Genomic DNA, 13,490 nt, shown 5'->3' with positions numbered 1-13,490 from the left:
CTCATTAGTACCTACATAGCACACAACATCCTGCTTACTTTTTCCACTTTCTCCATTCAAATCTGATTCATCTGTTACCTTCTCATCGGCACTATTCTGTTGCATACTGACTTAAGAATCTGGCTTTCTTGCTTTCTCTGTTATTTGGATCATTGTGTTTCAGCAGAACATCTTAATGCCTTTTGTCATCACCAAAATTGCACTCCATACATAATTGGCTCCGTGCACTTTGTTATCCTCTTTAAAGAGTTCAAATTTTTTGCTCTCTTCAGAAACATCTTAAGAGGTTTTTGCTGGGATCATAAAGTGATTTAATATAAGAATATGTAAATATTTTGATGCAAATCTATTAATTTGCATACACAAACACATAATGACTTAGTTTTATTGTGGACTTCAAAGAACACATTAATGTTATACAAACTAATGTGCATATTACAATACTTTATAAGAGCTAAATATTATATTCTGTGATTGACACGTGAGGAATATGAACATGAAGCAACAGATTTTAATTAGCAAGATCTTTTCTTTGGAATAATGTGTTTCTTTGTCATTGTTATTATCACATGGTTATAATGCTACTGCTGCTCTAAGTATCGCTATAGGAGAAAACAAAGAATGAAGAAAAGTAAAGGTCCTTGCCCTATCTTGTCTTGAAGATATTGACATAAAAGTTTGAATAGACTGCATGCATTAGTGATTTAAAAAAAAAAAATAAAATCCCTCAACACAAGTAGAGACCATTGCCAAGATAAGCTGTACTGTAAATGAATCATCCTCAGCTTCACTGATAGGAGAATACTGAGCAAGAATTTGATATAACATCCAGCCAAAATCTGACATTGACCTCTGAACCTTTCAAAATACACTGTGATACTGTGATGACTCTTATCCAAAGGTGGAAAATTACAAGTATATAATCAAGGAAATGCATCAATGATTACAAAGGTCTATATGGCATCATCTACTAACAGAACATGTTCAAAGAACCATAAATTGTGTAGTGAATATTTCACATTTGTGTCTGCAGAAAACATTACTGAGTTGGTTCAAGAGTCCACAAGAATATCCATCATTATGTCAATTATCTATAGGAATCAAAGTTGGACTGGTCAATTCAAGACCAGGCCTCAGCCAGAATCGACCTGTAATAAAAAAAAAAAAAAAAAATCACTTTTTTTTTTTTTTTTTAGTATATATACAGTGGTTCCATGTAGTATTTTCTTTTCATGCAACTGAAATGTTTTTCTTATTTATGCATATAACAACAATAAATAAATAAACATTAATTCTACAACCAGGGTATTGTGGTATACGGCGGATACCACCAGTGGTGGTGGTATCCGCCGTGTGTCACAATATGGTGGTATCCAATGGTGCCATCTGAGTGGTGGTATCCACCGAGAATAAGTAAACTTCTACACAACACGCATTTTATCACACTAAAATGCTTTTAGTGTGATAACTAGTTGCACACCACCACCAGGCATCTCAAATTGTGGAGTTATACTTCATGACTGGGTTGCCATCATTACAACACCAGGGTACTTACCCACCCACCAATGAGAAGCCAGTAAGCTTCGAAACGGTGCTGTCTGGGTGGTATCCGCTGAGAATAAGTAACATTGGTGAAGTGTTACTTATTCGAGGTAGTGCAATATCATGACGACTTGTTGTGAAGGTCAGTTTTTAACTATTTTAGTAAGTTGCTGCATACTAAAATAATGTATTTGCACTAACCCGTACATCAGTAAACTGGTGCCTCCATAGCCAGGCGGGCAGGACAGCAGTGCGTAGCACACCCTTCTTGATTAGACCGGGGTTCGAGCCCGTGACCACCAAATACGGAGGAGGCGGAAAGGTCAAGGAATGACCACCACATATCCCTGGAGCAATATGGCCTTAGTTGCTAATGCTCCTAAAAACCAAATAACAAACAAACAAACGTCAGTAAACTTCTATGTAACATGAGGCTTTAGCCCTAAAATGCTTTAGTAAATTTCTCTTGATTAATTAATACCAATATGTTTTGAACTTAAATGATCCTTCAAACTCATTTAATCGAAACAGTCAGATTTTCCTGTACTAATTAAACAAATAGGGTTACCCAGTTATCAGCGGTGTGCACCATGGTAACTTTGGTAACAACATATAATATCAGAGTGAATATAGAGTGATGTATTTTTAGACAAATGGCAGGAAGTTTTATTGAGATAGCACTTCATTTGCAAAGCAGATACAGCATTTGTTATTGCAGTGTATAACATTTTAACATAAGTGCTTTGTCAAAGAAACATTTTTGCATTGCCTAGAAGAACTGTGTTTGGGTTACACCCAAAGAGGCCTCTAACAATCAAGACTACAGAATTCAGACTACAGAATTCATTACAAGTTAGTAGTTTTAACAGAAGATAAACTGCAGAAAGTTGAAGAAAACTCTTACCAAACTTTAAACAATGATACAAAAGGGCTGAAACTCTCTCTCTCTCTCTCTCTCTCTCTCTCTCTCTCTCTCTCTCTCTCTCTCTCTCTCTCTCTCGAGAGAGAGAGAGAGAGAGAGAGAGAGAGAGAGAGAGAGAGAGAGAGAGACTTGTGGAATTTTACTATAGGTTTACATATGTTGTAATTTATATATAACCCCAAGTCACCTATAAGCATGGAGTGAAAATTACTGCTGCTATGGAATCCATAACTTTTATCTGGAATTTCTTCAATCTTGCTAATTGGTTGGGTTGTGAATCATATACTTAATCTTTTCATTTCTGAAAAATTACCAGTTTTTTCTGTTATGGTCTCTCTCTCACTCACACATTGATAACATAAATGCTACTTCAGAGAAACTGCATGATATAGAATAGTTATATCAATCATTTCAAGCTAAGTACCTCAAAACTTAAATTCTGAAGAGGATACCCTTTGAATGCATGCATTTTCTTTTTAAATGATATTGAATTATTCCCATCATCTTTTATCTCCAGATGAATGCATGCATCATCATTTGCAAATGCAAGTACAGAACTGTCGTATAATATGATTAACATTTAAAATAACTAAATGCACAAGGCATAATACATTAAGATTATAATATCGGTGTGTAGATACACCATAGACAACTCTTAAAAAAACTACAAAGTAGTTGTTGTAGGCATCATTTGCTCTTTCTCATATTGTGCTCTGCCTTCACGGTGAGTTGCCATGATATTGCACTACCTCGAATAAGTAATGCTTCACTAATAGAGAAGACTATTGTTACTTATTCTCAGTGAGTTACCACCACCCAGACATGTTTCAAGGCTATTGGCCTATCATCAGTGGGTGGGCAGGTACCCTGGTATTGCAGACATGACGACCCAGTTGTGAAGATAATCACACAATATGAGAGATGCCAAAAGGTGTATATGACAATATTTAAAATAACTAAATGCACAAGGCATAATACATTAAGATACATAATACATCGTCATGAAGGCAGAGCACAATATGAGAAAGAGCAAATGATGCCTACAACAACTACTTTGTAGTTTTTTAAGAGTTGTCTATGGTGTATCTACACACCGATATTATATAGATATTAAACTCTTAATGTATTATGCCTTGTGCATTTAGTTATTTTAAATATTGTCATATACACCTTTTGGCATCTCTCATATTGTGTGATTATCTTCACAACTGGGTCGTCATGTCTGCAATACCAGGGTACCTGCCCACCACTGATGATAGGCCAATAGCCTTGAAACATGTCTGGGTGGTGGTACTCACTGAGAATAAGTAACAATAGTCTTCTCTATTAGTGAAGCGTTACTTATTCGAGGTAGTGCAATATCATGGCAACTCGTCGTGAAGGCAGAGCACAATATGAGAAAGAGCAAACGATGCCTACAACAACTACTTTGTAGTTTTTTAAGAGTTGTCTATGGTGCATCTACACACCGATATTATATAAACATGATTAACATATACAAAATAATGAACTATATGTGTATTATTCTGAAGTAATCTATTTTTCTTTTTTATTGTTTCTTAATCTGACTTCCATTACATCATAGGGCTTTTGAATTTTACTGAGTTTAAAAATAAACTTACTGCATGCTTAATTGTTCTTCAGTCTATTGTAAAATTAGATGCTCATAATTTCCAAATTATTAATCTTGGATTACAGTAATTAGAAATACTACAAATATGTTTTTATTATAGATTTTGTCCCTTGCCCCCAACAAAATGTGATAAATGAAATCATCATTTATTCATTATCTTTACACTGCATTTTAGAAGCTCTGGTCATAATTTAAACTTTTCAAGACTTTATGATTGATCTGTGCATAGATACATGTCTTGGTGGGGCAGGGTTTGGTAATTACTAACCCTGATCTGTGTTAAGAGATATATACTTTAAGTATACAGCTAGACCTTTACTAAGTTATATGATTGTATAGGATTTTCTCATCAGTTACATTGCTAAGGGGTAATTTTTTTACAAATTAAATTCTGTAGGTGTGACGTTTGAACTGCTTAAGTCAGATTGTTGGAATACCACCTCTTGTAGTTCATTAATGTTGATAAATGGTTATCATTTTATCAAAAAAATTATAATAATGAAATTAATAATTATTTTTATTTCATGAGATACTAAAAAATGAATAGCAAGTGCTTAAAAAACGGTACTCACCTTGTATAAATCTGCAATAAATTTATTGGTAGGTGGTGGCTAAATTTAGGTTAGAAGATGCATTAAAAAGAACTAAGGCGGAGAATGGGGTGAAAATATTTTAAACATTTTAAAATGAGCGCAAGGAAGTAGAAGTGCAGATCTCTAATCCTTGGTTGTCATAAAGAGGTTAAAGGAAGCAAATGAAAAAAAGAAAACCGGTGATGCCAATAGTCATTACGAGGGACTTTCGTTGAATAAACCGTCATCAGTTGGCAAATGGGAGAGAAGTGAGCACGTGTTGTATTTAAAGTTTATCTATACTCTTGTGATGCTCTTTTTGACACGTGGGAACTTTAGCCAGTGAGAGGTTGAAGGGGAGTTTAGCATTAATAATATTGAGATCGGAGTGGTGTCGGTACCATTCGATGGTGAGGGCTTCATATTGAAGAATCCTGTAGCTCAATCTAAGTTTAATAATGGTGATGGCAGAGTCAACAAGGGGGGTGTGGTTGTGGGTTTGAGCGTGGATTGTTAACTCAGTACAGGATTGACTTGTGCTGAAACTGTTGAAGTGGTAGTATGCACGGGTATTGGAAGTTGTGGAGGAACCGAATTTGGTGGTAGTGCTGCCGATGTAACAGGTGTTGCAGTTTGATTGGCATTTTATGAGATATATTATATTATTGAGATCGTTGATGGAATATTTGTGTGTATCTTTATAAGAATTAAATAGGGAACCTAGTTTATTGTAAGTAGAGAAGGTGAGGGAGATATCGGTATCTTTGAATATACACCGGAATTGTGCTGTGAGTGCACTATGATAAGGGAGAACTATGCGAATATTTTAATTGTTACTGTGTCTGGTGGGGTTATTAATACTGTTTTTAACGGTGGATATTGTATGTTGGATGAGTTGAGGGGGGGGGGTACTCCGGACTATGAATTTATCAGTAAGGTATTGAAGTTCATTGTGTAGATCGTTTTGTGAAGAGCTGAATTTGATAGCATTGTAGATTTGGTTGTGTAGGACAGCTTTTTTGATACTAAGGGAATGATGTGAAGTGAAATGTAGATATTTACCGGTGTGCGTGTTTTTTCTGAAAATCTTTGTATTTAAATTTGTGTCTGTTGTATAAATAGTAAGATTAAGAAAATTAATCTGGTTGGCCGTTGCGATTTCGAAGGTAAGGTTTAGCCTGTCATGTATTGTATTGAATTTTAAAAAGAGATTGTCTACGGTTGTTCTGTTGCCTATTATTAGGATATCATCGGTGTAGTGTATGTATAATTTAATTTCAGAAGGGAAAGGTTGTAAAATTTGATTTTCAATAGTGGCGAGATAAATTTCAGAAAGGGGGGCAGAAATGCCTGAACCCATTGGTAAACCGAATGTTTGTTGATAAATTTTATTATTAAATCTAAAATATCTAGCGTCTAGTAAAAGAGTGGTGAGTTCAAGGATGTGGTCAACTGAAAGAGAGATACGTTTCGTTAAAGTGTCATCAGCTGTTAAAGTACGCGTAATGCTTGTAGGGTGAAAGGAATATGCACATTAGTGTTAATGTGTTAACACAAGTTAGAAGTACGTGTAATGCTTGTGGGGTGAAAGGAATATGCACATTAGTGTATAGGGATATGACGTCAAAAGAAGCTAATACGTCTCCGTCGGATATGGTGGTGTTACTGATTTTTTGGAAGGCTTGGTTGGTATTATTAATTTTGAATGTAGAGAATCGAGTGAGTGGGGATATAATTTTGACAAGGAAGGTGGATAAATTAGCAAAAGCTGATCTACTAAAAGAAACAATAGGTCTTAGTGGGTGGCCAGGTTTGTGTAACTTGGTTATTCCGAACATGTGGAGAAGAATGTTGTTGCAAATACCTATATGTTGTTATGTAAAGAGGTTGATTTCTTTGTTCTGTCTGAGTTTTCTAAGAATTGTGTCAAGTTTATTTTTGAGTTTTGTAATGTTGTGGTTGCTGTCATTTGTATATGTATCTTGGTTGGCTAAAATGAATTCTATTTTTTCTGTGTAGGTGTTCTTGTCCAGGATAATGATTGTGTCCTTTGTCAGCTTTTTGGATGATGATATTTGGGGTTTTGCTTAGTCTTTGTAAATCCGAGAGTTGTTGTTTTTTTATGTTAGGGAGAGATGTGAGTTTAGAATTTATTATCCTGTTCGACTGGTGTATAAGTCGCCACTTATTGGGATGTTGGTTAAGTTTGGACTGGAGTTCGATTATACACTCTTTTATTGGATAGTGTTGTTGTTTAATGGCAAAATTGAAGCCAAATTCTAGGCCGGAGAGTTCGGAAGGGGTGAAGGATTTTGAAGAGAGGTTGACGGTGGAGATTTTGGGGGGGGGGGGTTTGGATGTGAGTGTGTTCCATTTTTTGGTGTGTTTTTGTGCTGTGTGTTGGATGGTAGCGTTGATATGTATATTGTTGTAGTTAATATATTCAATCCAGGCGTGCGGTGGCATGTCTCTTTTGAGAAAGAATCGTAATTGGTGTATACAGTTTAAAAGTTGATGTATTTTGTTAAATCTTTTCTTAAGTTCTTCACCTATGATCGTGATGGACATGTGGTGTATGATATGTGGGTATTTTTTAGTTATTTTTGGGAAAAATGCGGGCAAATTTGAGGATAACGTGATATAAGCATTTTTGTAGGAAAGCTATGTGTAATTTGTTGGAGAAATATTTGATAAGCGCTTTGGAGAGTTGTATTTTCCTATCAGGCATGTCTAAGAGCATCAGAGATGAGATTAGAAGTATATAAAAGGTATTGACCCAGTGCAGATAAGGTGTTGATTGATGTTAAAATATCTTATAAGTTTGACAATAGTGAAATTATAGTAATCTTATAATACCGTGACAAATCTGACTAAAAAATGAAAAGCAAGTGCTTAAAAAACGGTACTCACCTTGTATAAATCTGCAATAAATTTATTGGTAGATGGTTGCTAAATTTAGGTTGGATGATTGAAGGGAAGTTTAGCATCAATATTATTAATGCTAAACTTCCCTTCAACCTCTCACTGGCTTGGAACCTCTCGCGGCTAAAGTTCCCACATGTCAAAAAGAACATCACGAGAGTATAGATAAACTTTAAATACAACACGCACTCACTTCTCTCCCATTTGCCAACTGATGATGGTTTATTCAGTGAAAGTCCCTTGTAACGACTATTGGCATCACCGGTCTTCTTTTTTTTCATTTTTTTAATTTGCGTCCTTTAACCTCTTTATGACAACCAAGGATTGGAGATCTGCACTTCTACTTCCTTGCGCTCATTTTAAAATCTGTTTAAAATATTTTCACCCCATTCTCCGCCTTAGTTCATTTTAATGCATCTTCCAACCTAAATTTAGCCACCATCTACCAATAAATTTATTGCAGATTTATACAAGGTGAGTACCGTTTTTTAAGCACTTGCTATTCATTTTTTAGTCAGATTTATCACGGTGTTATAAGATTACTATAATTTCACTATTTTCACGAGATACTTAAATTACCAGAGTTCTCTCTGTGGTCCTGTTTATTATATTTACAGTTGAAGCCCTTTATAGTGACCCACATTTTAATGTTCTAACACATGACATCCTATGTGGTTGGTCCTGGCCAATTTCTCATTAACCTAATGCTATTTTACATTCAGTATGATGACATTGAAAATAAAAGGATTTCTTTATAATGACCTATATAATGAGATACAATTAAAACGATGCCCTCTACGCTACATACGTAGTTCGAATATATGGGTAAACTATGGTGTATTTACACCGATACTATATAGTTAATTATCAAACCCATAAGGATTATGCCCTGTGCATTTAATTTTCCAAATACATTACCACCACACCCTTTTGGCATCTCTCATAATGTGGATATAACTTCGCAGCTGTGATGGCTTGTTGTATTACCTGGGTACCTGCCTGCTCACTGTTGATGAAGCCCCACAACTTCGAAACGATCGTCTGGGTGGTGGTGGTACCGCTGAAAATAAATAACAGTAGTCTTCTCTACTAGAGAAGCGTTATTTGTTTGAAGTAATGCAATAGTAGCTATCTCGTTGTGAAGGCAACCACATTATGAGATACAATTAAAACGATGCCCTCTACGCTACATATGTAGTTCAAATATATGGGTATACTATATAGTTTATAATGACCATAAATTTCTACCTCTTATTCGGAATTTTCACCTTTTTATTACAATATTTGCGTTTAAAAATGACAGAATGCTTCAAATATTTTGAAGTAATTGACGAACTTTCAGACTGAACTTTCGAACTTTCAACTCACTATGAGAAATCATTTGTTAAGATTTCCCACGCTCTTTTCCCACAGTGCAGTAATGAAATGAACATCAGCTAGAAGTTCATTTCATTAGTTATAGTGTGTTTATTTGTATGGCTCCAAGAAAGTAAATAGCTTTGCCAATCACCGATAAAATTAGGATTTTGCAAGCTGTAGATAATGGTGTGCATTCTAAAACTGACATCACCAAACAGTTCGGCTTCTTAAGTATACTCAGTTCACTATTTTGAAAGTTTAGAGAAATCTGCTGCACCGAGTAGGATTTAAACATGAAAGGCAAAGTATCTAGATCTTGAAAAGGTACTTTTGGAATGGCTAATGATGACGTGTGCAAAAAAAATCCCCGTAGATGGTAATCTTTTAAAAGCTGAGTCTGAATCATTTGTGCATCAAATGGATATTGAAGAATTTAAAATCTCAGATGGATGATTCCAGAAATTTAAGACTTGTCATGGCCTGTCTTTCAAAAAAAGTGTGCCCCGGAAGTGCAGCAGTGGACATTGACACTACAAAGGAATGGGAGGAAACGACGAGAAATGTAGTGGCGGAAAAAAAAGTCAAACAACCGCTCTCCTGGCAGCAAACATTTGTCTGGCACAGAGAAGCTTCCTCTTTTAATCATTGGGAAAGCCCAGAAGCCTCTATGCTTTAAAGGTTTGAAGACATTACCAACTATCTATTGAGCAAATCAAAAGGCATGGATGACATCACAAATCTATGAAGAATGGATCAGATGCTTAGATCGCAGTATAAGTGAGAAGAATATAAAAATTTTGCTAGTTGTGGATAACTGCACCCCCTCATCAAGTAAACCTATGTGCAATCACTGTTGAGTGCCTACTACCAAATATGACATTGGTTCTTCAGCCATTTGATCAAGGTGTAATCCAGTGTTTTAAGAAAAATACCAAAGAATGCTATTAAGCAAAATTGTGCTGTCTGTTGAAAGCAAAATTCAATGCGAAATCAACATTCTGCAGGCAATGTATTTGTGTTTCAGCATGGGGGTTGATGAAAAAGTGATCGCAAACTGCTTCAGACATGCTGGATTTACTGCCTTGATTGATGCAATGTGTGAAGTTTTGCACGCATCTTCCTCTATTAATTATGAAGAACAGTCCAATAATAGGAAAGAAATGTTTGAGCATGTGTGCCATCACCTAAACTTACAAGAAAACTTAAGCTTCAAAGATTATGCAGAAGTGGATGCAGACATTGAATGTTTCAGAATGTGCATGAATGAAGAGGAACTCATTGCAGACGTAATGGAACCTTCTGAAATTTGTAGATGAAGATGAGGAACCTACTGTGGTTGAACAGGAAGTTTCATTGAAAGGTGCTCATCGAGGATGAAAACTTGTACATCAATTTTTTAAAGCACAGCCTAACTGTGAAAGTGAAATAACTGCTATTGAGCATGTTAATAATTCTCTTTTAAAACATGCTCTACCATTGAAACAGCATATTTTTACAGATTATTTTAAAGTATTAAACAATTCTCTCATTAGATCTTGATAGATATATAGCCTAACTCTGAAAATTTACAATTACAGTAGCACAGTTACAGTTAAATCTACAATTGCAGTAGTATGGTTAATGCAGTATGGTAACAATTAAATTTACAATCATAATTTTCTTGTTTAATGCTGCAGTACATGTTATAAATAAGATTATACTATATTTTATTAGTAGAATTACATTAAATGTTCAAGCTTTTACTTGTTTCATCACTGATTTGATGAATGATCGCAATAACGTCCTTCCAATATAACAATCATTTTTCTCATTCCCTGGTAGGTCGTTATATAGAAATGAGAGGACTAATACATTACAGTTATGAAATAGCTTTTAAGCAAAGGTTACAGAAGCCATGAATGCATAAATATCATTAAGAAAATATAACAAGAGACAGGGAGATGCCACAAAAATGTATGAATTGGCCAATTCATGCATCTTTGAGAAAATAGAGAATAGAGAAAATTCCACCTTCATTAATTTTACTAATCTCTTTCAGAGCTTTATGATCACATCATCTTGCCAAACTCTGTAGTCCACATAAGAGGTCTTTCCTCGTATGGTTGCTCTTTTGCCAATCTCACCATGCAAGTTGCCTGTCTTCATAATCTTTCAGGAAGCCCAGTGTCTTTTTTCAGATGAAGTCTCCATACTTGAACACAGTATTCCAAATGTAGTATTTTGCCTTGTATGGTGGGATTATGACCTCTCTACAGGATATTGTTCAGTGAGTCATTGATAGGACACCATGGGCTTTGCTGGTCACTTTTTCGTGCTGCTGAGAAAACAGTTATTTCAGAGTAGAAACAGGGGAGTTCGTTTTTTTTTTTTTTTTTTTTTGTTTTTTTTGGGGGGGGGGAAGGGGAAGATTATTAGAGGTTTCACCAGTAAAACTAGAAATTTTAAGTTAATTAGGAATTGTGCATTACCTTCATCACAGTAACACCAGATATCCAAATACATTCAAATGCAGTTGAAGTTTGGGCCTTGTTGTCTGTAGCCTACAGTTTTAGTAGTAGACCAGTCACTGGAATTAACACACTAATAAAACTTGCATTAATTCTTAACTTAAACCCCCTAGTTTGACATGAAATTAAATAATCTGCCTTAATAGAATGCCCTTAAGACATGCCATTCTAATGATGTGAATAAGTGCATTCTGTTAAGGCAGATATGACATGATTAAGGCATTCTATTAATCATGTCATTATCTTACAAATGAAAATGAAGTTTAAGCAAATCATACTTATTAATAATGAAAATCAGAGTTAGTAATTACCAGAAATATTACAGCTGGTCCCACCAAGTGTGATATTCCTAAAACTTCCACAAATCCACACATGTATTTGTGTGTATATTATGTGTATAATTTATATTTCATCAGAATCACCTCTTCATCCACCTCCTCTGCCACCTTTTGTGGATACTGGTGACTCTTCAGGTACTCCAAGTGAATATATGTCTTTTGTCCCCCCTCCTCCTGGTCTTGAGCCTGTGGTACTTCCATCAACTGTGTGTCACAGTCAGTTTACTCCAGATGATCGTGCCTGTGTTCTTTCAGGTCAGGAAGTTAATGGTAGTTGTGGTGATGTCAGTGACCAGAATAGCTCTCAGACAGCTTTGGTGCCTCCTTTGCCTCCAGCATCCATTGATTTACAGCAGATTATAGACAAGATGGCGGAATATGTAGCAAAGAATGGAGAAGACTTTGAAACAATTGTTAAAAGTAAAAGTAAGTTTTCCATAAAATCATTTTTAAAACTGTTATCTGTATAATTTAAAAAAAAAAAAAAAAAAAAATTTCTGTTAAATAAATTATCAGTTAAATTGCAGGACTTACATTACAAATGAGCTGCTAAGCAATCACAAAGTTCAAACAAATATATAATTATTTAAATTTTCCTGTACACAGAAGAAAATAGTGGACCCCTGCTTTACAATATTAATCTGTTCTGAAGATGCTATCCTGTCTTGAAAATATCGTAATGTGAACCCAATAACACATTAATGCCGGTTAACATGATCACTAGTTAGTAGAATCATTTGCTTTATAAAATTAAATTTCAAAAAATCAATTCACATCATTAAAATGTGCTACACTTTCATTGTTATTATATGTTCAGTTATAAAAATCAGTTTTGAATGCCTTTGTGATGTTTTTCTGAAGCACATTTCTGGAGATCATCAACATAAAACAATTCGCAGTTTCTGCTTTTTTGGGTTTTTTCTGTTAGTGCAATCTATTATAAATGGGTAGTAAACTTGATCTTGTTGCTTTTACGATAATACCAATAACTGGAATTCTGTGGGTTTTTACATTACAGTATTATGGTGAAATGAGTTCCCATTCACTGAAATCTTCAATCATATAAAGAAACATAAATAAAATTTCAGAATCGTCTCCTCATTCCTATTTACTTATTACAATGGTGAAGGAAAAGGTACCAACGGAAAGTGCAAGTGCTGGCAGTGCTAGGAAAAGGAAACAAAATTGATTTTGAAATGAAGATGATTAATTAAGAAGTACCAAGCAGGACAAAGTTTGTCATCTATTACATGGAATTAGGTCTCGTTGCTTCAACAGTGAATGCTGTTTTAAGGGAAAGTGCACATATAAAAGAACATGTTAAAGGATCAACAGTGATCACTAAACAATTCAGGTGCTATATTGAAGAAGAAAAAGCTATAATACAGATGGGAAAATCAGATTCAGAAGCAAGTGCCCCTGAGTCCAATGACCATTCAAGCAAAAGCAAGTATTTATGAAGGATAAGTACGGTGAACCCCAAGCCAAGTTCATGGCAAGCAACGGGTGGTTTAATAGGTTCAAGCATTGTGCTGTTTTCCAAAACATTAAAGTATGCAATGAAATTGCCAGTGGCGTTTCTGCAGCTGCAGAGAAATTTTATGATTTGTTGGAAAAAACTTCTAAATCTCCACAGCCCTCAACTTCCGCAATGGTGTGCTTATCAGCTGGAGAGTTAATTCTGGCAACGATGCT

General features: G+C 35.1%; 1 protein-coding gene across 4 annotated transcripts in view; it reads left to right on the top strand.

Moving 5' to 3' along the window:
- su(w[a]) (suppressor of white-apricot) overlaps nt 1-13,490 on the top strand; it is a 158,599-nt gene that overhangs the window by 85,945 nt on the left and 59,164 nt on the right. For 3 of the 4 annotated variants that reach the window (XM_090369768.1, XM_090369771.1, XM_090369769.1), the window contains one exon: nt 11,874-12,221. In XM_090369768.1, the coding sequence (XP_090225894.1) occupies nt 11,874-12,221 (348 nt within the window). The remainder of the gene's footprint in view (nt 1-11,873; nt 12,222-13,490) is intronic. The other variant, XM_090369770.1, reaches the window with a different exon arrangement.

This window comes from Mastigoproctus giganteus, chromosome 3, assembly GCF_048544385.1.
Source record: "Mastigoproctus giganteus isolate SK-2022 chromosome 3, ASM4854438v1, whole genome shotgun sequence".
Classification (NCBI taxonomy): domain Eukaryota; kingdom Metazoa; phylum Arthropoda; class Arachnida; order Uropygi; family Thelyphonidae; genus Mastigoproctus; species Mastigoproctus giganteus.
This window is presented reverse-complemented; position numbering and strand designations above follow the sequence as displayed.